The 26292-nt window shown below is 46.2% G+C and overlaps 1 protein-coding gene across 2 annotated transcripts; it reads left to right on the top strand.

Annotated features, from left to right (window-relative positions):
• The first annotated feature begins 17313 nt into the window (after positions 1-17313).
• Positions 17314-26292, top strand: LOC125517308 (polyadenylate-binding protein-interacting protein 4-like). 2 transcript variants are annotated; one of them, XM_048682501.1, is made up of 15 exons: positions 17314-17367; positions 18432-18578; positions 18653-18805; positions 18965-19095; positions 19282-19466; positions 20070-20247; positions 20455-20616; positions 21503-21597; positions 22640-22709; positions 22843-22876; positions 23754-24034; positions 24123-24263; positions 25259-25348; positions 25696-25749; positions 25859-26292. In XM_048682501.1, exons 2-15 carry the CDS (start codon positions 18434-18436, stop codon positions 25895-25897), a joined length of 1758 nt encoding a protein of 585 aa, XP_048538458.1. In that variant the 5' UTR covers positions 17314-17367; positions 18432-18433; the 3' UTR covers positions 25898-26292. The 2 variants fall into 2 exon arrangements, with proteins under 2 accessions (XP_048538458.1, XP_048538459.1); XM_048682502.1 differs by lacking the exon at positions 17314-17367 and having other exon boundaries at positions 23754-23855; positions 23949-24034.

Below are 26292 nucleotides of genomic sequence, written 5' to 3'. Positions count from 1 at the left end.
GGTGAAGTTGAACCGGAGAAAGCTCCTGAGGATCTTGATAAAAATCTTGATATTCTCATGGATGATTTTGTCCCGCCAGAGCCAACTATCAATGCTAATCCGCCGGAAGCTGATCCGGCCACACATGTGGATACCTCAAGTCCACATGCTATGCCTGCAAGTCCAGTTGTTAATCCACTGAAGTCAAGTGCTAATCCGCCAAACCCAGCCAAAGACGATGACGTTATTGTTACTAGCACTGCTTATACTGCTCCGGGTGATCCAGTTATCTTGGCAAAACATACCGCCAAAGATGAGTTTATTTCAATGGGCAAGAGGAAGACGGAAACTGATATATCAAAATATGCTAATCTTTCTGCCCAGGATCTTCATTCCGGATTCTTGAACCGGATTTATACAAGGCGAGACAATGAGGCTGACTTGGTAAATCTGATGAAGGAACGTTATGAGGTAAACATTTTCCTCCTTATCTTTGTATTTTCACTGCCTTGTATCCTGTAGCCCCCAAGGGTCAGTTTAGCTTGTAAAAACAAACCGGGACTTTGAATTTCCAAACTGCACATTGTTGATTTTTAAGTAGTTTGAACAAATACACATTAGCCCCCAAGTGCCAGGATTGAAACTTGTATGAATCCTTGGGACTTTGAATAAGCAGTAAGAAAGAAGCAATCCACATTAGCCCCCAAGTGCCAAGATTGAAACTTGTATGAATCCTTGGGACTTTTGATAAAATATTGATGTGCTCCTCTGATGTTGACAGGCTGACATAAACCATCAACGGACGCAGATTGTTGATCTTCAAGAGAGTATCAAATCTCATCAAGAAGAATCGTCCAAAGCCAAAGATGAACTTCGAGCCGCTTTAACTTCCATAGAATGACTGAAGGAAGAATTCAAGACGGAACATGCCAATTGGGACACTGAGAAGGGCACATTGCTGAAACGGGCTGAAGATGCCGAATCTGCTCTTAAACCGGTGGCAGAAGAACTTTCTGGGTTGAAACGTCAAGTGAAGGCCATGACCTCCGCAGTATTTGGTAAGTACTCCTGGCAAGGTATTTGAAATATCCATCTTGTAAGGTGCCGGTTGAAATATAAAATTCTTAAACCGTTGCAGGTAGCCGCATTACTCATCTGGGCTCAGATGTACGGATGAAGCTGAAAGCAGCATATACTCTTCTTGAACAACTATACACTGGTGCTCAACGGGTTATCTGCGCAGCATCCTATGACAATCTGGCCCCAACACTGATCAAGGACACTCTGGCAAGGCTATCCATGGTACCAGCACAGCTAGAAGAGGTGAAGCGATCTGCTGCCAGGGCCGGCGCTTTGTTGGCACTTACCCGAGCCAAAGCGTGGATAGCTGATTTGGATCCGGTTGACCTTGCCAAAGGCTTTCCAAGCACACAAGAAAACGGAGCAGATTTTGATGATGCAGCCCTTAAAAGAGTGACAAGGGAAATGCGTCCTCTGGCGAGTCAGTTGGCAGAAGATGCTAACTTGACGGTTCACCGGTCTTATTATGATGCCAACAACAAATGGATTAACCCTGTCATTCCGGAGGCGCAAAATCTTATTCCAGGAATCCGTAAGCACACTTATGCCCCTGACATTGATCCGTCAGAACTTATCAGTGAAGAAGCTATCTTTCAGGCCTTAACCCGGATTGACTGGACCACTACAAACTTCCAGCCACTAGGTGGGGAGGAGGAGGCTGAGCCGACGCCAGATGACCCATCAACTTCGCATCAACATGGTAATGAGACTTGATCCGGCAATCAGAGTGATGCTCCATAAACCTTGTTCTGCTGGAAACACCATATTTTGGGCCTTCAAGCGCCTTGTAATAAGCTAGTGAAAATACTTTGATCCGTTGCCCTCGTGCACCGAGATACACTTTGTGTTGATTTGTCATGAGAATTTCAGTACTGGCTTATGTATTTTTACAATATTATGCAATCCCTGTGCCTGCATAAAGAAAATCTGTCCAGGCAGTTTACCACCGGACGGGTCAAAATATCCAACACAACTTGGTAAACAACTACGGTTGCAGCAATAATAAATCATACCTGTGATATAAAACATTGTTGTTGGTTTACCAATTGTGATTTGAAGAAGGGTGAAAACCCAACTTCCACCATGCCATGTTGGTATATATACATGATATAGAACCGGGTTGTGATAAACACCGACCGATTGCTGGAGACAAAGTGTCAAAGCCAGACCGGTTTTGAAGGATGCCGGATTACCTTTAATTGTATACTTTAACAGAAGATCCATAAGCCATGCCGGGTTAAAAAACTCCGGTTTAACGTAGCCTTCACGAAAAACAAAAACTTGGCAAAAAAGCAAACAAAAAACCATAGTCGAGGCTTTTCAAGGGCTGCCAGGCCCAAATCGAGGCTTTTCATGGGCTGCCAGGCACTGAGTTAAACCATTTTGACAAAGCCTTTTAAGATGGCCCTCCAACTAACCAATCATCGTTTTAACTTTGACAAGTTCAGGGTCTCAATGAGAGTAACTGTCAAATGTTCGACGGGTCGTGCCAGGATTACCTGGATAGGAGTGGCTTACTTGATGAAGGCAGGTTAACCCGGGGTTTTAGGTGAATACACCAGGCTTCCAAGCCGTGGGTCGATACCCAACTACAAGGGTCCTTTCAAACTCTTTGGTATTTGACACAAAGAGCCCCCAAGTAACTTTGTGAGCTGTGCTCAACGGGTGCCTATGTTTGAGTCGTGCTTTGCGCAATCAATCCCTCTTTGGCCCCTTGGGTGTGAAGCTCCCCAGCTAGATGGTGGCATGGTAGCCAGGCTAACAGGTAGTACTTCGTGTTAGTAGCTGAAGCCCCCAAGTTAACAGATATGTGAAGGAAAAATGGCGGAGACCCTGCTTGATAGCAAGGATGTCGGTTTATTATATTGATCATAATATATACATTGTTGAAATATGTACATATGAAAAGCCTGTGGCTTCAAGTGTAATAAGGCCGTAGGAGAGCTATGTTCCATGGCCGCCGGGTCTCCTCCTCCGAGCTACTGAGTCTTCTCGAACGTCAATGAGGTAGTATGATCCGTTGTGCAGATTTTTGCTGACCACAAAAGGCCCTTCCCAAGGTGGGGATAACTTGTGCATATCAGTCTGGTCTTGAATGAGCCGAAGTACCAAATTGCCTTCTTGAAAGGTTCTTGTCTTAACCCGGCGGCTGTGATAACGCCGCAGGTCTTGTTGATAAACCGCCGACCGAGCCAAAGCCATGTCTCGCTTCTCATCTAACAGGTCCAGCGCCTCTTGGCGTGCTTGCTCGTTGTCCGCTTCAACATAATTCGCGACCCGGGGTGAGTCGTGACGAATATCACTTGGGAGGACAGCCTCAGCCCCATAGACCAGGAAAAAGGGTGTATATCCCGTAGATCGGTTTGGGGTGGTATTTATGCCCCATAACACAGATGGTAATTCTTCCACCCAACAACCCGGTGTCCGCTTCAAAGGGACCATGAGCCGAGGCTTGATACCCTTCAGGATTTCTTGATTCGCCCTCTCTGCTTGACCATTATATTGGGGGTGAGCCACGGACGCTACATCAAGCCGGATGTGCTCTCGTTGGCAGAACTCCTCCATCTCACCTTTAGAAAGGTTCGTACCATTATCTGTGATGATGCTATGTGGAAAGCCGAAACGGAAAATAATCTTTTTGAGAAATTGAACTATCGTGGCTACATCACATTTACTGACGGGCTCCGCTTCAACCCATTTGGTGAACTTGTCAACCGCCACCAACAGGTGGGTCTTCTTGTCCTTAGAACGCTTAAAGGGTCCAACCATATCAAGCCCCCAAGTAGCAAACGGCCAAGTGATGGGGATCATGCGTAACTCTTGAGCAGGAACATGAGCTCGACGTGAAAATTTCTGACAAGCGTCACACCGCTTTACCAAGTCTTCTGCATCAGAGTGAGCTGTCAACCAGTAGAACCCGTGTCGGAAAGCCTTAGCAACCAAGGACTTTGAACCGGCATGATGACCGTGATCCCCTTCATGGATTTCCCATAAAATCTCTTGTCCTTCTTCAGGAGAAACACAATGTTGGAATACACCTGAAACGCTAGAACGGTGCAACTCACCATTGTGAACAACCATAGACTTGGACCGCCGGACTATCTGCCTGGCGAAAAGTTCGTCTTCTGGTAATTCGCCCCAGTTCAGATACGCCAAATATGGAACCGTCCAATCCGGAGTGGCATGCAAAACGGCTACCAACTGGGCCTCCGGATCAGGAACAGCTAAATCCTCCTCTGTAGGCAACTTTACAGATGGGTTATGCAAGATATCTAGAAAGGTATTAGGTGGTACCGGCTTACGCTGAGATCCCAGCCGGCTTAGAGCATCTGCTGCTTCGTTCTTGCGCCGGTCGATGTGCTCCACCTGATAACCCTTAAAGTGACCTGACACAATATCCACCTCGCGCCTATAAGCCGCCATGAGCGGGTCCTTAGAATCCCAAGTACCAGAAACTTGCTGAGCCACCAGATCAGAATCTCCAAAGCATCGAACCCGGCTTAAGTTCATTTCCTTAGCTACACGAAGGCCGTGGAGCAAGGCCTCGTACTCCGCTGCATTGTTAGTACAAGGAAACATTAAGCGGAGAACATAACAAATCTTATCTCCTCGAGGGGAAGTGAGGACAACTCCAGCCCCCGATCCTTCCAGCTGCCTGGATCCATCAAAGTGAATGGTCCAGTATGTATTATCCGGTTTGTCTTCTGGTGCCTGTAACTCGGTCCAATCATTGATGAAGTCCACAAGCGCCTGAGATTTGATGGCTGTTCAGGGTGTATACTTCAAACCATGGGGACCAAGCTCGATCGCCCACTTCGCAACCCGGCCAGTTGCCTCTCTATTCTGGATTATATCGCCCAAGGGAGCAGAACTAACCACTGTAATAGGATGGCCTTGAAAATATTGCTTGAGTTTCCTACTTGCCATAAAAACTCCATACACTAGCTTCTGCCAATGCGGATATCTTTGCTTTGATTCGATCAGTACTTCACTGATATAATAGACTGGTCGTTGAACCGGATATTCTTTTCCGGCCTCCTTATGCTCAACCACAATCGCCACACTGACCGCTCAGGCATTGGCAGACACGTACAACAATAGAGGTTCATTATCAACTGGAGCAGCGAGGACTGGCGGTTCAGCTAGCTGCCGCTTCAATTCCTTGAATGCCGCATTGGCGGCGTCACTCCAGACGAATTTATCTGTTTTCTTCAACATCTGATATAGGGGAATCGCCTTCTTTCCCAAACGGCTGATAAATCGGCTGAGGGCTGCAATCTGACCCGCCAGACGCTGAACATCATTGATACACGCCGGTTTAGCCAAGGATGTGATTGCTTTGATCTTTTCCGGATTTGCCTCAATACCTCTGTTAGACACAAGAAAACCCAAGAGTTTGCCTGCCGGAACACCAAAAACGCATTTGTCCGTGTTGAGCATCATTTTGTAAACCCGAAGATTGTCGAACGTCTCCTTGAGATTAGTTATCAGGGTTTCCTGCTTCCTGGATTTCACCACAATATCATCCACATAGGCATGAACATTACGCCCGATCTGTTTGTGAAGACAATTTTGCACACAACGCTGGTAGGTTGCTTGGGCACTCTTGAGCCCAAAGGGCATAGAAACATAGCAGAAGGCTCCAAAGGGAGTGATGAAGGCTGTCTTCTCCTGGTCCTTAACTGCCATCTTAATCTGATGATAACCTGAATAAGCATCCAGAAAACTCAGGCGCTCACAACCCGCCTTTGCATCAATGATCTGATCAATACGCGGGAAAGCGAAGGGATCTGCCGGGCAAGCTTTATTCAAATCAGTATAGTCCACACACATACGCCAAGTGCCATTTTTCTTAAAAACAAGCACCGGATTAGCCAACCATTCGGGATGAAACACTTCGACGATAAACCCAGCTGCCAGTAGCCAGGCTACCTCTTCGCCGATGGCCTTGCGTCTTTCTTCGTTAAAGCGGCGAAGGTACTGCTTGACCGGTTTAAACTTAGGATCAATATTTAGAGTGTGCTCAGCGAGTTCCCTCGGTACACCTGGCATGTCAGAAGGTTTCCATGCAAAGATGTCCCGGTTCTCACGGATGAACTCGATGAGCGCGCTTTCCTATTTCGGATCCAGATTTGCACTGATACTAAACTGCTTGGATGAATCGCCAGGGACGAAGTCAATGAGTTTAGTCTCATTAGCCGGTTTGAACATCAGGGCCGGGTCATGCTCAGTCGTAGGTTTCTTCAGAGGGGTCATGTCCACCGGATCAACATTGTCTTTATAGAATTTCAGCTCCTCTGTTGCACAAACCGATTCAGCATAGGCCGCTTCACCTTCCTCGCAATCCAATGCAATCTTTCGACTCCCATGTACTGTGATCGTCCCCTTATAACCCGGCATTTTGAGTTGTAGATAAACATAACAGGGTCTCGCCATGAACTTCGCGTAAGCCGGCCGTCCAAATAGCGCGTGATATGGACTCTGGATTTTCACCACCTCAAAGGTCAATGTCTCAGACCTAGAATCAAGCTCATCTCCAAACACGACTTCCAAAGCGATCTTTCCCACAGGGTATGCCGATTTACCTGGTACTACACCATGAAAAATAGTGTTTGACGGTTTAAGACTCTTATTTGTCAATCCCATGCGACGGAAAGTCTCATAGTACAGGATGTTGATACTGCTCCCTCCATCCATTAGAACCTTGGTAAACTTATAGCCCCCCACCTGAGGCGCTACCACCAAGGTTAGTTGGCCCGGATTGTCAACCCGGGGCGGGTGATCCTCTCTGCTCCACACAATAGTCTGCTCCGACCATCGTAGATAATGTGGTACGACTGGTTGAACAGTATTGACTGCCCTCTTGTGAAGTTTCTGATCCCGCTTGCACAGGCTGGTAGTGAACACATGATACTGTCCGCTGTTCAACTGCTTGGGGTGACTCTGGTAACCCGACTGTTGCTGATTCCCTTGGTTATTCTGCTGGTTATTACCATGGTTGTTCTGATGGCCCTGGTTGTTCTGAAATCCAGAGCTTGAACCGCCGCCCCCATGGAAACCTGGGCCTGAACCGCCCGGTGGATCCTTATCATATCGGTATAAATCAGAATTTTTGAAGTCCCTCATTATGTGACAATCCTTCCAAAGATGTGTTGAAGGGGCCTCCTTGGTTCCATGCTTCGGGTAGGGACGCTCCAGATTCATCCCTCCACCGCGCTGGGGCGGTTTACCTTTGCGACGCTACATATTTGTGTTAGCCACCAAATCTGAATTATCCGCCTTACGCTTACTGTTATTCCCATGGCCCCCTTGGTTGTGGTGCTGCCCTTTTGCACCGCCGTTCTTCTTTCCCTTCTCCGGTTTGTCCTCCTCTGAATCCGGATCCTTGGTATTATCTGAATTGGCATACTTAACTAAAGCGGCCATGAGTGTTGACATGTTGTTGCAATGACGTTTGAGCCTTCCCAACTTCTGTTTCAACGGTTTAAAACGGCAATTGCCCTCTAACGTTAATACTGCGGTGTCTGCATTAATACGATCTGATGAATGCAAAATCGTTGAGACCCGTTTAACCCAATGGGTCATGGACTCCCCTTCCTCTTGGACACAAGCGGCCAGATCTACAATTGACATCGGCTTCTTGCACGTATCCTTGAAGTTCTGGATAAATCGGCGCTTTAATTCGGCCCATGAATCGATAGAGTTGGTTGGCAAGCTCTTCAACCAAGTGCGACCTGTCCCTTCTAGCATCATGGTGAAATATTTAGCACATACCGCCTCATCCACATCTAACATCTCCATTGCCATCTCATAGCTCTCCACCCACGCCTCTGGCTGCAAATCGGCGGTGTAATTTGGTACCTTACGAGGTCCCTTGAAATCCTTGGGCAATCGCACATTACGCAATGCGGGAGTTAAACATGGTACCCCTAGGGAACTGAACATTACCCCTGGCTCCACGGAGGCAGTGGGGTGAACCGGAGTATGTTGTCGTGCTTCGTGTCGAGCTGTCAACTCGGCCTTCCGTCGTGCGCGGCCATGGTCCACAACATCTTGCGCATTAGCACCTCCCCCGACCGGGTTGTTCCCCTGTGGCGAATCTCGGTGGCGCGCACTACTGGACACGGCCGGTTCGTCTTCCACGTGTCTGTTGTAACTCCGGCTTGGACGGGGAGTGGAATGAATCCTCTCACGGCTGTGTGAATACGCTTGCTGTTGATTCAGTGCTGTCTGAAGGAGATCCCTGGCCCGACGCGCTTCCACTGCCACTGGTGATTCGCCGTCGGTCGGGAGAGCCGCCAGGCGTGAAGCGGCGGCCACAATATTATCCAACGGGTTGGAATAATGCCCGGGCGGCGTTGATGACGCAACGTTGTTCTGGCGAGGCAGGTCTATTGCGCGTGGCTGAACCGGCGCTCCTGCTTCCGGTGCCCCCGCCCAGTTTGGCGCGGGTTGATTACCAGTTCCTGCACCTGGCATGTTGAAAAGATTATGCGGCTCATAAACCGATGGGAGACGTGATCGGTACCTTCTTCTCATGACCTCTTCTGAAGCATTCTGATCCAGTCTAATCCGATAAGCCTGTGCTTCCAATTCGGCCCGCTATGTGGCCATCCTGGCGTTCTCTGCTGCCAGGTCCGCTTTAGCCTGGGCTATCTGATCTTTCACCTTTAGAATCTCCGCATCGTGCTGATCCCTGGCTGCTGCGTCTACCTCCGCGGACATCAGTGCCGCTAGAGCGTCAAACAAATCAGACAAGACTTGGGCCGGAGGCGGCGCCGAGCTTCCTGCCCCTGCTGGCATGGCCATCGTTGAACCGGAGAGCATTACTGCAGCGGTAGATGAATGAGGCGCTGGTCGTGTGCCGGCCATGAAGACGGCAACCCGGTTTGGCAGACCGGGGGAATCCAGAATACTGTCGCCCTCGGATCCTCCCTCAATCTAGCCGTCCTGCAACTAGTAAAGCGATTCGGTTTCTCCAGAAGAGTCGTCACCGCTGCGGACTATGGTTTCTCCGTCGGAGACCGGTTCCTTCTCGTACCCCGAACCATGGACGACACCTACGAAAACATGCCTTGCCTCAGGCTGAACCAGTGAGAACTTGCACGCCGAGCCGTTTCGATGATGTCAGTGCAGGTGCCCGGCTCGGGGGCCGGTTCACCGATCTTGCCGATGAAGACGTGAATCCCACCAAAGGGGACCCGGTACCCGTATTCGATTGAATCGGCCTCGGGACCCCATCCCGCGTTGTCGATGTAGAGCTTTCCATGGCGACTTTTCGTCATCCGGCCCACGGTGTATCCCTTGAGTCCATCGAAGCTGCCCTTCAAGAACTCCAAACCATCATGCAACCGCCCCACGGTGGGCGCCAACTATCGTGGAATTGTCACGGCAGATGTCCTCATGAAAGGACTTAGTCGTGGAGCCATCGCTACGGGTTAGCTTGAAGGGGTTAAACCGGACAAGGGGACACGGGAGTTTTATACTAGTTCGGCCCCTTTGATGAAGGTAAAGCCTACGTCTAGTTGTGATTGGTATTGCTGGGGTTTCGAAGGCCAGGGAGCGAATCCACTTTGTCTGGCTCTCGAGTTGTTGTTTTTTCTGTCCCTAAACCGCCGCCGGGTCACCCCTTTATATACTCAGGAGTACCCCGGCCGGTCTACAGAGTCCCGAGGCTGGCTCATACAAGTGTCCGCCTCGGTCTCTTCTTTCCTATCTTACAAAGCAAGTTTATACAATCATGGCGGTTTACTATCATGGGCCCTAAATCGCCTGCGGGCTCCGGGCCTCTAAGCTTCATCCGTAAAGCGCCATCTTCTGGGTTTCCTTGGGCTTCAGTATAGCTGAAGGTGAACTGGCCCCTCCTGGGCGGTTTACCCTCAGAGGTTATATCCTCAACAGTGACCTTCGTAAAGTCATTATGAACGAGGCTCACAATTCACTCCTCTCTATTCACCCTGGAAGTACAAAGATGTACCATGACCTCAAGCAGTCGTATTGGTGGACTCGAATGAAGCGAGATTGCTCAGTTCGTGAATGAATGTGATGTCTGCAGAAGAGTGAAGGCAGAACACCAACGACCAGCTGGTCTCCTCCAACCTCTTGCCATTCCAGAATGGAAGTTTGACCACATTGAGATGGACTTCGTGACTGGATTTCCAAAGTCCAAGAGTGGCAATGATGCTATCTTCGTTGTCATCGACAAACTCACTAAAGTGGCTCATTTCCTTCCTATCAAAGAATCCATCACAATAGCTCAATTGGCAGAGCTATATACCTCTCGGATTGTCTCTCTGCACGGCATTCCGTAGTTGATATCTTCAGATCGTGGCAGCATCTTTACCTCGAAGTTTTGGGATTCTTTTCAGAAGGCCATGGGCACCAACATCCGTTTCAGCACAGCTTTTCATCCCCAAACTAGTGGCCAAGTCGAGCGTGTCAATCAGATTCTTGAAGATATGCTCAGGGATTGCGTTATCTCTTTCGGTATGAAGTGGGAAGATTGTCTTCCATATGCCGAGTTTTCCTACAACAACAGCTTCCAAGCAAGTTCGAGCAAGGCCCCATTTGAAATTCTCTATGGCAGGAAGTGCCGTACTCCTCTTAACTGGTCAGAGACTGGTGAACGTCAACTTCTTGGAAATGACTTGATCACAGAGGCAGAAGAGATGTGCAAAGTCATTCGTGATAACCTCAAAGCTGTGCAATCGTGCTAGAAGAGCTACTACGATAGCAAACATCGTGACTTGGCTTTCGAGATCAGAGACCATGTTTACCTTCGCGTCTCTCCAATGAAAGGTACTCGTCGTTTCGGTATCAAAGGGAAGCTTGCCCCTAGATACGTGGGTCCTTTCAAGATCGTCAGCAAGAGAGGCGATCTCGCCTATCAAATTCAGCTTCCCTCCAACTTTGCAAACGTGCACGACGTGTTTCATGTCTCTCAGCTCCGCAAGTGCTTCAAGACCCCTGACCGCACCGTCAACTTCGAAGACATTGATCTCCAAGAAGACCTGTCCTATCGTGAGCATCCCGTTGCTATCCTTGAAGAAGCTGAGCGCAAGACTCGCAACAAGTCAATCAAATTCCTCAAAGTCAAGTGGTCACATCATTCCGACCGTGAAGCCACATGGGAACGCGAGGATCACCTCCGTTCTGAGTACCCGGAGTTTTTCCAGTCCTAGATCTCGGGACGAGATCCTTTCGTAGTGGTGGAGTGTTGTAACACCCCGGATGTAATTTACCTTATTTGTACTCCAACTCTTGTCGTTTCTGGACCTAAGTTATTCTATTTCCTAGTTGTCGGGTTTTTGTCTCCGTGTGTTGTTGTCTTTGTCATGCATCTCATATCATGCCATCATGTGCATTGCATTTGCTTACGTGTCCGTCTCATGCATCCGAGCATTTTCCCCATTGTCCGTTTTGCATTCCGGCGCTCCTATGTCCTCCGGTGGTCCTTTCTACCTCTTGTCGTGTGCGGGTGTTAAACGTTTTCGGATTGGACCGATACTTGTCATGCGGCCTTGGTTTACTACCGGTAGACCGCCTGTCAAGTTTCGTACCATTTGGACTTCGTTTGATACTCCAACGGTTAACCGAGGGACCAAAAAGGCCTCGTGTGTGTTGCAGCCCAACACCCCTCCAAAGTGGCCCAAAACCCACCTAAACCCTCTCCATCATCTAGAGCGTTCGATCACGATCACGTGGCCGAAAACCACACCTCATTTGGAGCTTCCTAACTCCTCCTACCTATAAATATAGACACTCCCCCGAAATTTCGGGTCATTTCCAACCCTAACCTAGCTCTCTCTCCCTTTGCGCGGCCGGACAACGTCCGCCCGCGTCGGACAAGACCGCCGCCGCCAATCCCGTCGCGCCACGTGGCACAGTGGCCGCCGCCGCCGCCGAGGCCCGGGAAGCCCGAGTCGGGCCCTCGGAGCCCATCGCGCCCCGCCGCCGCCTCCATCCTCGCCCGCGTCCGTGCCCGATCCCCGCCGCCTTCTTCTCGCCGTCCGGCGCCGCCGCGGGCAGCTCGCCGGACACCGCCGCCTCGCCCCTCGACCCCGCGGCCGCCGCCCCTTCGTCGACTCGCTCCGGCGCCGCCCACCGCCGCCGTCCACCGCCCCCTTGTCGCCCGCGCCGCCGTCCAAGTCCGGCGATGATCCCTCAATCCGGCGACCCCTTTCTCCGGCGAGAACCACGACTCTGGCCGGCCATCCTCGTCGCGCGTGCAGCTGCTACAGTACCGGGTTCGGATTTGGATCTGGATTCAAACTCGGTTGACCTAATTTCCCTCGAAACCCTAATTTTCTTGCATACTTTGACATGCCATAACTTCCTCATCGTAACTCCAATTCGTGCGTGTAGCATATCAAAATGTTCGTCTCGACGAGTACATCATTTCATCTCATTGCATCATTTTCTTTTGAGCTCATCTTGATGCCCAAAATGCTGTTGGAAGAGGGCTATGTGATGAATTTGTCAGATCTGTTACAGCAAATGGCCTTTTGTCATTTTTGCCATGATTAATGTGTGCATGCTATGATCCTGAGCTCTACATGTGTTTTGTTAAATGCCATGCCATCTTTACAGGGGTGTATGTCATGTATTTTTGTGATATTTGTGGTGACTAGCACAAGCATGCAAAGTAGCATAATCGTTGATGCTAATTTCAGGGACTTCGAATTTCTCTAAGTCCTTGTCCTGTTTTTGTTTTTATGCCATATGTTCATGTTGTTTCCTAGTGATCCGTGCCTCTTTTGAGGATGATCAGTAAGGATGTTTTATTAACATTGTGGTGCTCTATCCATCCATGTCTTTGTTTGCAATTATGGAGCACCCTAGCTTGAGTCAGTCGCGCTCTACTTTTGCTATAAAATGTTCCTGACAGATCGTTAACATGTTTACCGATTTTGCCGAGCTTGTTATTGTTGACCCGTGCATGCTATGTTGTTGTTATTACCATACCTAGCCTCTATGCCATGTCTTCTTCATGGGTGTATGCTTAGATTGTCATGCCATGATCTGTAGTGAGTGCATCGAGCTCGTATACATGCCTACTCGTTAACTGTTTTGCATGCCCCAGTTTTTCACTAAGTCTGAATCTGTTTATATTTTTGCCATGTTTGCATGCTTGCAATTGTATTTTCTGATCCCTTTTGGCTCAAGGTCACTAAGGGACTTTTGTTATATGCTTAGAGTAGCGTCATGCCATGCCTTTATTTGCCATGATATGTTCCTGTATCATGTAGTTTTCATGCTCTAAAGATTGCTTCCTGATGATAAATTCCAGACTTGTGTTAATTTCACTAAGTCTGAAACCTATCATCATTTGCACTTTTGCCATGCTTGTTTGAGGCTGTTAATGGATGAATTATTCGTAGCTCAGTGTTCATCTTTTGTCAAGCATCATGAGTGGATCCCTTCCATGTATCTTGTTGTCATGTTTGAGTGCTGTAGCATATTTATCTTGATGCATTTAGATGGTTACTTGCTGATTATCGCAGACCGGTGCCATATTTGTTTTGCTTGCCATTTCCAAACTGTGCTTCCGATTCCGGTGATCTTTATATCGATTTCAACCGAAATCAACTCACCTTTCAAGTGGCACTCTTGGATTTCCATGTTGAGGCCAGGTTCAATCATTCCTTTGCAAATCTTGCATATGCATCACATACCGCATCCCGCATATCATACCATGTTGCATCATGTTGTTTGAGCATTGCACGTGGTTGATTGTGTTCCTTTTGCTTGTTGTTCTTGTTTGGGTAGAGCTGGGAGATGAGTTTGTGAACGAGGAGCCCATTGAGTTCGTGAACAAGGATCAAGGCAACTCTGAGTACTTTGCAGGCAAGATGACCATACCCTCGAAATCACTTCTATCTTTGCTTGCTAAATGCTCGCTCTTTTGCTATGCCTATGCTACGATACCTACCACTTGATTATCATGCCTCCCAAATTGCCATGTCATACCTCTAACCCATCATGTCCTAGCAAACCGTTGTTTGGCTATGCTTACCGCTTTGCTCAGCCCCTCTTATAGCGTTGCTAGTTGCAGGTGAAGATTGGAGATCGTTCCTTGTTGGAACTTGTTTATTGTTGGGATATCACCATATTATCTTGTTTATCTTAATGCACCTATATACTTGATAAAGGGTGGAAGGCTCGGCATTATGCCTAGTATTTTGTTCCACTCTTGCCGCCCTAGTTTCCGTCATATCGGTGTTATGTTCCCGGATTTTGCGTTCCTTATACGGTTGGGTTATAATGGGAACCCATTGACAGTTCGCCTTGAATAAAACTCCTCCAGCAATGCCCAACCTTGGTCTTACCATTTGCCACCTAGCCTCTTTTTCCCTTGGGTTTCCGGAGCCCAAGGGTCATCTTTATTAAACCCCCCGGGCCAGTGCTCCTCTGAGTGTTGGTCCACCTCATCAGCCGCCGGTGGCCACCAGGGGCAACTCTGGGCTGGCCTACCGGAAGTTTGGATAATCTGAGTGTGCCCTGAGAACGAGATATGCGCAGCTCCTATCGGGATTTGTCGGCACATTCGGGCGGTGTTGCTGGACTTGTTTTACCATTGTCGAGGATGTCTTGTAACCGGGATGCCGAGTCTGATCGGAATGTCTTGGGAGAAGGAATATCCTTCGTTGATCGTGAGAGCTTGTGATGGGCTAAGTTGGGACTCCCCTGCAGGGATTTGAACTTTTGAAAGCCGTGCCCGCGGTTATGGGCAGATGGAAATTTGTTAATGTCCGGTTGTAGATAACTTGAAACTTAACTTAATTAAAATGCACCAACCGCGCGTGTTACCGTGATGGCCTCTTCTCGGCGGAGTCCGGGAAGTGAACACGGTGTTGGAGTAATGCTTGACGTAGGTTGTTCTAGGACCACTTCTTGATCATAGTTGTTCGACCGTGCTTTTTGCCTTCTCTTCTCGCTCTCTTTTGCGAATATGTTAGCCACCATATATGCTAGTCGCTTGCTGCAGCTCCACATCATACCTTTACCTTACCTATAAGCTTAAATAGTATTGATCGCGAGGGTGCGAGATTGCTGAGTCCCCGTGACTCACAGATTACTTCCAAACCAGATGCAGGGACCGATGATACCGTTCCAGATGATATGACCGAGCTCAAGTGGGAGTTTGATGAAGACTCTCGCCGTTACTATGTGTCTTTCCCAGATGATCAGTAGTGGTGCCCAGTTGGGGCGATCGGGGACTTTGTCGCATTTGAGGGTTGATCTTTATTTTGGTACCGTAGTCGGACCCTGAGTGTATTGGATGAATATAATGACTTATTTATGTATTTGTGTGACGTGGCGAGTGTAAGCCAACTATATATCTTTCCCCTTTATTTATTTACATGGGTTGTTGTGAAGATTACCTCACTTGCGACATTGCTTTCAATGCGGTTATGCCTCTAAGCCGTGCTTCGACACGTAGGAGATATAGCCGCATCGAGGGCGTTGCACCTCACTAGCCTTCTTGAACTTCAACGTCAACGCCATGTTAGTTTGAGGAGACCAACAGGCAAAAAGGATCGACACCGGGTTGTTTGTTGCGCTTTTGCCTCCAGGACCTCGCTTCTTGATTGGGAATTTGAAGTTTGTCAGGGCACTCAAGAATTCCTCCTTTTTCCGGAGACATGACCACCCAAAATTTGAGGATTCTGAGGATCAACCTCCACACCCGAGTAACATACATCCAAGAAGTGTTGTTAAAAATCATAGAGTTCCTATATCTCCACAAGCACCATAGGATAGCTGAACTAATGGTGTTTAAAGCAGAATTCTTCTTATTAAAGACCCAAAATCTAGCATTGATTCAGAGTCAGCCCCGATGGGGATCTTGAAGTAATCACAAAGAAATGACCACACATTCCAAGCTACTGTGCAATCAAAGAAAAGATGCGAGTTTGTTGATGGGAATCGTTACATGGAAAACTAAAATATTTTCTGCGAATTCACCCAAGATCTATTCTATTAGATGCTAGCAATGAGTGGGAATGAGTCTACATACCCTTGTAGACCGAGAGCGAAAACATTTTAATGAACGTGGTTGGTGTAGTCGTACTTTCTTCGCAATCTAATTCAATCCAGCACCACACGAACAACACCTCCGAGATATGCACACATACAACTCGGTGACCTTTCCTTTTTGATCCAGCAAGCGAGAGGGAGAGGTAGATGGGATTTAGGCCAGCACGACGACATGGATCGGACAGGGCTTCGCCAAGCGTCTACGGAGGAGGGATGAGTAGCAGGGAGGGAAGGTGCCTAGCACTAATGCAGTAATGCCTAACAGGGGCGGCGGAAAAAGCATAGTAGTGACAGGCAATACTCTTAGAGGTGCCTGCCATTGACCTTCCGCCACTGCTAATATGCCATCACCTAGTGGTAGCCCATTAACAGTGGCGGGCGGTTGTCCCTACCTGCCGCAGGAATTTTACGTAGCAATGCGGGCCCTTTGTACCGCCCGCCACAGAATTTTGTGCCAACCACTGCTATTAATCCATGCCGAATTGATGCTATTGCAGCACATTGCACGTGGATCAGATCATCCGATTGCATGAGATACGTAATTTCTGGTTTTAACATTTGCTCCACATACACGCACCACATTACAATGACGCCAGATTAATGAAAAGTAGTAGTTATAAAGCAAATACAACAAGCGCATTACAATAATAAGCATATATACGTCGCTCATCACACATAACTAATGGCATCACGAGTTGTTTAGGAGTGAAATGAGTGTCGGGATTTCGGTCCAGATTCGTTGGAATTGAGAAATGAACTGCAAGGCCCAATTTGTGACAGCCAAACAATTCGGGGTCGGAACTAAGAAATGAAACCCGCGAATTCCGACCCACAGGAGCCAGACGAGCTGTAGCAGACATCGAGCGGACACCACGCGTGCCGGCACGTCGCGCAGGGCAGGCTAACGGTAACGGTAACGGCGCGTTAGCGGCCCGTCGACCGTCGCTGACTGTTCGCCGAAGATTCCAGCGGCGGTAGGCCCCGCCCCGGGGTAGGCCAGCTCGGCTCCGTCCCGGGTCGGCTCGGCTCACGCCGCGCCAGCCAAAACCCCCGCGGCTCCGCACCCGCGGAGACCATCGATCCATTCGGTCTCTCTCTGCCTGCTCGCCCCACGCCTCCTCTCGCCGCCGCCGCCGCCCGCAGCTAGGGTTCCGGCCGCCGCGGATCCGCCCGCCCGCCCCCACGCCCCGCGGCAGATCGGCCCCCCCGCCTCCCCCCCCCTCCCTCCCTCGGCGCGAGTCCCGGAGCCCCAGCGCCCCGCCGCGGCAGGTATGCTACCCCCTCCCTCCCCCGCGAGGGCTCGCCGCCTTCCTCCCTCCCCTCTCTGCTGTGCCCGCGCGCTCGTGTGGCCGGATCGGGACGGGCGCGCGGCGCTTGCTTGCTGGCTGGCGCTCGCGCTTGCTCGGTCCGGCTCGCAGGTCCGCCGCGGGCCTAGATCTGCGGGATCCGGGGCGCGATCCGCCGGGATCCACGGAGGGGGCCGTTGCTCCGGCCGGATTTCGTCTGCCCCCGGCTTCCGCCAGCTGGTTTCGCTGCGTAGCCTCTGCCTACGGGATGCTCTGTGCTCTTCCCCACGTAGCTAGCCTTGTGCTTGCCGTGCAGCTCCGGCTACTGCGCCAGGTAGAAAAAGTCACTGTAGAGCCCAGTGGCCCCGTTCGTCTACTTGGTCTGCAAGGATCACAGAAATCGTTACAAGGAACAATCTGGGGTTCTCCTATATGCTTTAGGTTATATATAAGAATGGCCGGTTCCCTACCTGATTTGCTTGTTTGCTCGTCGTGTCTGAGTGTTCATCGTTGCCACATATTTTTGTGGAACAGCAGTAGAAGCCAATACTATTTCATCTAGGATTGGAGACGAGTATTTACGATTACTGTTTGCAGCCGTGTTGCGCATTGTTCGTCACATGGTGCCACCATTGTATTGTTTAGCTTTATGTGAAGATCTCTTTGTAAGGTCGGTCTTGCCTTGCCAAATGGGTCGACCACAGTTTCCCTTTTCGTTAGTGCCCTCTCTATCTGCTTTTATTATCTCAATTTGGTTGTTGAAATGTGAACCTCTGTCTTGGATGCTTTTGATAGCAGAAGCTTGTATAGTAAGCATAATGATCTCCAGACGTAATTGCAATGCTAGGTAATCATTTTGGTAGCTTATATGCATGTTAAGGTATGATGGCCTGCAACTAGTCAATCTACAATAAGTAAATAATAAAACTATTTGTGTTTGGGATCTATGCATCTGTGTGTTTTATATTTGCCTCCGCTTTTAGTTCCAAGTTTCTTATCATGCTTATATGTAGCAGTAATGCTGAGCTTCTTATGTTGTGCATACAGGCATGATGAGTCGCCAACAGCAGCATGTACCTCTTAGGACTTCCGCCAACGGAGCCCCCCACCGGAAGCTTGATAGGGAGGGTAGTGGAAGGCATGATAGTAAATCACACCTGATGAGATCTTCATCTGGTGGTTTTACCAGTGCAGGTGAATATCTCATCTCTTTTTATGCGGTATTACTGTGAAAGAACTACTGCTGATAAGGTTCTTTCTGAGTTTAGAAAATGGAGGCAAACTTGGGCATGCAAACCCTTCACGGGATCGACTAGTCTATGTTATGACACAAATTATCGGGCATCATGTGGATGTGCATGTCAAAAATGGATCTGTTATCTCTGGAATCTTCCATGCAACAAACACCGATAAAGACTTTGGTACCACTTCTTTCTCTCCCCCCCCCCCCCCCCCCCTGATCTATCTTTATGCTTTGTTTAAACCTTTTTAGCACTTATTTACTTATCCCTTGGTGACATTTCCCTTAAATTGTATTTTCCTTGCAATCTGCATGTACTTAGAATCAAACCCTGTTGCAGGAATTATCTTAAAAATGGCACAGCCGATAAAGGATACTTCTGTGGGAGGACAAATTAATACCTCTGATGTTGTAAGAAAGCCGGAGACTATGATAATACCAGCACAGGAGCTTGTTCAAGTTTTTGCCAAGGTTTGTTCTCCTAGCAAACAAACAAACAACAATTCACTTGACCTTGCTTATAATTCTTAGCTGACTTCATTGTTGGTTTATATGGGCACCATAGATGTTACTTTGGACTTTGACTTGCATCTTCCATGAATCGTTGCCCTATTTTTTGCATTCTTGCGTAATGTCTATCTCTTGATAAATTACTAGGACGTAACACTAGGCGGTGATGAACTGCCAAAAGGTCCTGTCCATGACAAAAGGAAAGACTTGATGATAGATTCTGCCATCTCTCGTTCTCATTTCCCTGAAGAGAGGGAGCTTGAACGCTGGGCACCAGATGAAGGGGATTCAGACTGCATTGAATTGGAAAAATTTGACAGAAAGGGACACAGGTAATGAAAAGCTAAGTGAAGGCTTATCTTGATGTTTGTTAGTAATATTCAATCTTCTCATTGTGATTCATTCAAATGGTTATGGAAGTGGTAATTAATTTACTTGAGATACCTGGTATTGTTTCTTGCGAGTAGACATTGCATGTATATCTTCCTTGTTCATCCTTTTCATGTTGATGTGATATATTTTGGTTTTGTAAAAATGAAGACAAATATTTTTATTAAAAAAAACGCCTTGCCAAGCTATGAAAAATAGTCACGTGATATGTCAGTATATTGCTTTGCCTGCCGATATTTAGGCATTTTTTTGTTTAGGTTAATGCTCTACCAAAGTTCTTGCATAAACTTACTGTTTTAGATGGAAAGCTTTGTCAACCGTGATCACATCATTAGTACTTATTAGAAACAATGAACTAAGCAAAAGAACAAGTTTATGCAGAAATTGTTTTCTATTGCTAAACCTGTTGGCATGATTTTTTTGGTTACATTTCTTGAACATACCTTTACGGAAATGGTGCTTCTTTATTATCATGACAGTGCTGGCGTTATACATTGTTATATCGATTTTGTCATCATGATGATTAATAGTCAGTATGTTTGTAGGAGCTGGGACCAGTTTGAGACAAATGCAGCTTTGTTTGGGGTAAAGAGTACTTTCAATGAAGATCTTTATACCACAAAGCTTGAGCGAGGTCCTCATATGAGAGAGCTTGAAAAGCATGCTTCAAGGATAGCACGAGAAATAGAGGGTGAAGATACAGAAGATCTTCATCTTGCCGAGGTAGGCTTCTCTGCACTTATGGCTACAAATGTTTATGGTGAAGGTGCTTGTTAGTTTCACAATTTTTTCACTACTCCCACTTCCACTTGTGGTTGCTTGATGGACGGACATCAAGGAAGTTTTGACAGACTGCATAAAAATATAACAGACAAACACATGCACAATAATTTAGACAAAATGTTTGAAATGCTGAGGTTACTTACGCAGGAAAGAGGTTTATACTTGGATGAAGATTTGGAGCATGATGAAGAGATCAAATATTCTGCAGTTCGGAGGGATACTGATACCACAGTTAAACCCTTTACAAATGTCCCAAGCAGGCCAGTTAGCATTGATACCAAGGATTTGCCAGTGTGTTCATCAACAATGGTATGGAAACGAAACGAAGTTACATATGCTGTATTTACACCATTTGGCATGATAATTGATCTGATGTATATGTGTTACTCCCTCCGTTCACAAGTAGAAGATGTTTTACCTTTTTTCTGAATCGAATGTATATAGACACGTTTTAGTTGTTTATTCACTCATTTCAGTCCGTATGTAGTCCATATTTGAAATATCCAAAACATCTATATTTGTCAATGGAGGGAATAGTGAAAATAGGAAAAAGATAATGTGGACGGTGGTCTTACATTTGCATGAGTGTATCCAACAATCAAGCATGATTTAGATTGAACTAAGTTGGCATGTGCCATCTCTAAATAGACATACTTTGGTCCTTTACGTACTCAACCACACTACTTATGATGGGAACAAAATGTCACTCACTCAACTACACTACTTTTGGGAACTAAATGTTCAATTCTCAGGTCCAAGGATTTGACTGTAAGTTAAGGAGCTGTTATGCATTAGACCCAGAGATTTGATTTGAACACTATTACACCAATTTAAGTCGTAAGGAGCTGCATGGAATTTCCTTAGAAGAAGATATCTTACAGAATAGTATTTTCCCACATAATGAATCAACTAATGCGTCTTCATGTGTTCTACTTAAGTCATAGTTACAAGTATGGTTGTATGCCTTTGTCATTGTTTTAAGTGGTATAGGTTTGGTGTATCTTTTGCCTTGTCTCATAATAAATACATCTGTTTCCTTGCTGCTAGGTTTAGTAGACCTTTTCATTTATTCAGCAGCACCTTTTTGTAAAATGATGTATTTATGAAAGAATAAATATTCTAATGCACTAATTTATGACCATTTCATTTAAATACCATCAAGTGTTTAATATCAGTTCGTATTTTTGACTTGTAGGATGACAAATCATCTTCCCATATATCTGGTGGTACTCATTTGTCTGCCACTGCTGAATACCAGTCAAACAAGCTTTTGCCTGCTGACGCCAACAGGTACAATATCTTTTGCATATGTGGCAAGTTAGCAATCCTCATGGTGGGCGTTTGCCTGGTTTGCGCATTGGTTGATTCATCATGGTCACATCTCCTTATATGTGGAAGACTTACTTGATCCCTAAGTAATACTGTCTCCAGTTCGAAGGATGCACTCTTAACCAATCCCATATGCCCAACTACTGGCCTCACACTCCTTAGCTGGATCACTAGGGATGTACTTTTCCTTTTCTCTAACAGTTAGTGTAGGTCACTCTTCAAACCGTGTAGGCACCCTAGCCCAGCCATCATATACTGAAATCTAGCCAAACTTGGTGAAACTCGTGGCTACCGATTTGGTGGCACATCGAATTTGGTTCAACTCAACCTTGTGTGGCAGCCTGTGTCAGTCTGAACACACTACTTCTGTGTACTGTTCCTGTGAAACTACTTCTGTTTCTGTTTCTGTGATTTGACCTATTTGGGATTTTGTCCAACTAAGTTTGAGCCTAGTTCTGTTTCTTACTCAAGCAAAAGGTTCTTCAAGTTTTTGTTTGGGTAACCATATGATATCTCATGGAATAAGCTGGTTTAGGATATACGCTAGCTATACTGCAAACTTATTTCAAGTGGAAGCTAAAGAAGCAGGCACTACCATATTAGTGCTTTTATCCATCCTTGATATGGTACAGAAACACTGCTAGCAGCCTCTCATCACTTCCTCTCTGATGCTTCCTTTGTCTACGAGTTCCAGTTTTATCGTTTTTGACACTTCTCTTGTTAATCTTCAATCTACATCTTTTAGGGAGTTATTTACGTTCCCTTGTCCCCAGGAACACTGCTAGAAGCCTATCATCATTGTCTCTCTGATGCTTCCTTTGTCTACGAGTTCCATTTTATTGTTTTTGCACTTCAATTTTCAATATTCCTGCTCACTATTGCTAATGTGATGTTCGTTATCATGACTGTCGACATCATTAGCATGGACATTCTAGGATAGTGGACTTCAGTCAAATATATTGATTTGTAATATAGTGATTGACACATTTATTATGAACCCTAGGTTGGATGGTAAGAGAAATAAAGATAGTAGTGGTGACAAAGACAACAGGATCTTGCAACCTGAGAATACTGTAAGCCTCCCATTTTGCCAATATAATTATTAAAGCACTGCTCGTACCTGAATCCAGTCATCTTTTATTTATATAACTGTGCAAAGCCGTTCTTTTCGTGCCTGAATTTGGATTTTCCTGCTCATTTCAACAGTTAACTGAAGGGGGCAGGCCGCTGATTTCTGAAGGTGAGCAGTAAATTATCCCTTACTTGGAAGTTTAATAAATTCATTCTTTGCCTGTTTAAAATGTATTGTTGTCACATCGGTTTCATGTGTTAGCTGCTAGGTCTGGTTATTCTTGATTTTACGCGTCTGGTGTGGTACTTTGGGCTCTTGTGAGATGTAGTTGAATGGGCCAAGAAAATATCACAACGTATTGTTCTGTTGTGTTGTATCAACCAGCGATAGATAGTGTCCTGTTAGTCAGTACATAAATTTGATCCAGTCATGTACTCCCTCCGTCCCAAAATAAGTGACTCAACTTTGTACTAGCTTTAGTACAAAGTTAGTACAAACTTGAGTCACTTATTTTGAGACGGAGGGAGTATGTAACAAGTAATGCTACAATTTAAATGGAATCATTTCTTCACTAGAGCATGCCAGGTGGATTATACTTCTGGCAGCTGCAAATGTCGGAGCTTCTTTGATTGCATGCACATTTTGCGATGGAGGGAGGAGATTTAGATCCACTGTTTATTATTGTTGTTGATCTTTTCATTTTTTTATTGATAGTTCTATTTTATTTTTTCAACAGCGACATAATACAAATTACAACCCTTGATTCCCTTTACCATGAAATCATAAACTTACGTTTTTTTATGGAAAAAATTGTGGCCTTATTAGTTTTAATTTCTTTCTGGAAACAGTTACAGAAATGTAGGGAAAGGCTGCGTACTATAGACCCAAAGTGGTCGGACCCTTCCCCGGACCCTGCGCAAGCGGGAGCTACATGCACCGGGCTGCCCTTTTTTATTAGTTTTAATTTCTTTCAGCTTCAACATTCTAAATTCCATGAATTGTTTTCAGCAGCAGAGTGTATGATACTTCTGTGATCTTGTGACAGATTTGGAAGGAGCACCTTCAAGGTCGCGTGCGTCTGAGCCTTCATCTTCTGGCCAAGGAAACAAGTCATCAGATGGTTTGGCACAAGATTCGACTCTACCCAGCAAACTTCCTTCTGCGCCTGAATATGCGAATTCTTCTCAAAGACCTGGCAGTTCTATACCATTAACATCCGAGCGTGTTGCTGCGAACTCAGCTGCGAGTGCTGCTCCAGGCTTATCACCAAGTTCTTCGATGGGATCTCTTAGCTCAGACAAATCAAGTTTGAACCCAAACGCTAAGGTCAGGATGTAATGTAGATATGTGTATCATATCTGGCCATGTTTTGTCGCCTGTGCCAAGTGCACTGACTATTGGTTTTCCGTACCAGGAATTCAAATTGAACCCTAATGCTAAGAGTTTCACTCCCTTGACTTCTCCGAGGCCACATCACCCTCCAGCGCCTGATGCAACATACTATTATCCTAATAACATGGGGGCTACTGGACCTGGTTTGCCTGTTGGCATGGGGGTGAGTTTCTACTTTTGATAGTTGCCAAGTTACTTACTATTTATGTAAAATGGTTGCAATATTTGAATTCAAATGGATGCATCTTCTACACCTATAAAAGCTCGAAGGCCGGAGAACCAAAACCGTCTCGGCCATCGAATCATGCTGATCTGATGGTCTATATCACCCCAATGTTTAGCACCAAACTTGTTTAATGCTCTAGTTACTCACCACTGTCACTGGTTATAAAGAAGTTTAGACTTAACACCATCCTATGAAATCTGCCACACAATTAATATTCTGCCAAATATCAGCATTCAATTAATATTTTACCTAATACTCCTGTCTGAAATTACTTGTCCCAGAAATGGATGTATCTAGACGTATTTTAGTTCTAGATACATCCGTTTTTATCCATTTCTGCGACAAGTAATTCGGGACGGGGTGAGTATCAACGTGCAATTAATATCTTACCAAATATCAGCGTGCAATTTATATACCTAATATCAGTGTGCATTGTGATGCGATTACTGGAGTTGTATAGTTGTCTCAGTTATGAACATATTTGTTGGTTTTTACCCCCCAAAAATTGTGAATGGTTGCAGTGAAAAGTTTACAGGCTAATCAGCCAAACAGTTAATCTGGCACCAAAGCTTATCAGTAGATTTTATTGATAAGCTTTTCTTAATTGCTGTGGTCCTTCACGATTTTTCAAGGTCTTAAAATGCAGTAGTCCATGCTTTCCAAGGCGCACATAGGCTGAATATCTAGGTTATGTTTCCAAGTGTGCTTTCAGTTGAACCAATATGCAGTATATAACTATATATTGTAAAATGATGCGATTACATTTTATCTATTAATTATGTGGCGGTTCTTGAACATTGTACATTCTATTTTGTGTCCCCTTGTAAAAAGGCTGTACTAACTTCTGATGCATCGGCAGTGATTGCTGTAACTATTTCTTGTGCTAACTATGCCTGTAATTGCTGTACCTCACTATGGTAATTATATTGCAGTTTCCACAGGCGTATGGTGGACAGCCTGTTGTTTACAATGCTCAGCCTGGATCTTCTCCCCAGGGTTACATGCATCCTTCTGGGCAACAGGTGAGACAGCTTACGTGAAATGAACTTCACTATGCATGTTTTGGCTTATCGTTGACATGCTGTTATGCTTATAGTTTTCTAATGATCCTATCTAAGACCTAGGCTGGGTTCTCTTGGTTTATATAGTTATTACTTATGTTGATGTTACACAGTGGTGTTTATTAATTGCCTTATGTTTGGACCATGAGTTTGCCATTCCATGCTGTTATATAGTAGTCATTCATTCCCCCCTCAGGTCGAATGCCTGGACGCTGAATTACTGACTAATTGCATATAAGCTGATGCCTCGAGATTACTGATGCTCTTTGCTACCATCGTGCTAAGTAACTTTGTTTTCTTATCTGCAGTATGGGCAGCAAATGATGATGGGACAGACCCGCCCTGTCTATTATTATGCACCTGTGAGCCAACATACATGCCTCTTTTGAAATGAAATGTTTGTACACCCCAGCTCTGTTAAGCTGGAGATGCAAATCGTCCGTTCTAATCGTGTCTTAATCTGTTTTGCAGGAGATGCAGCAGCAGCAATACAGAGGAAGGAACTTCTAGGTAGATTGATTTTGTTACGCTGCAATGTGGAACTCTGCAGTGAAATCCCCATTGGCGGGGGATGCTAACCAGGCCGATGCGCCGCCATGCGTGAAAAGAACTGGCGATGGCCTCTGACTTCAACCGTGTGTGTTTTGTCGCCAGGACGAAGATCACCGTTGTTCCTTCTGCGACAGTGTTCGAGTCTGAAGCGGGCTAACTCGGATTTATTGTTCTTATTTACACCATAGACGCGATGTTGTAAATTAAAAAAAAATGCAAGGCCATCTATTTCGTGTGCCCCTGGGATCATGATATTCTCTAGTGTGTGGGTGGGTCCTTTCCTTTTTGTAATACTTGGTGTTTGATGTCTACATCTCGCTGATTTATTTAAGACTTGTTTGGGAATCCGAAAA

Source organism: Triticum urartu, chromosome 6, assembly GCF_003073215.2.
Source record: "Triticum urartu cultivar G1812 chromosome 6, Tu2.1, whole genome shotgun sequence".
Classification (NCBI taxonomy): Eukaryota; Viridiplantae; Streptophyta; class Magnoliopsida; order Poales; family Poaceae; genus Triticum; species Triticum urartu.
The sequence above is the reverse complement of the archived record's forward strand: the minus strand, read 5'-3'. Positions and strand labels throughout refer to the sequence as shown.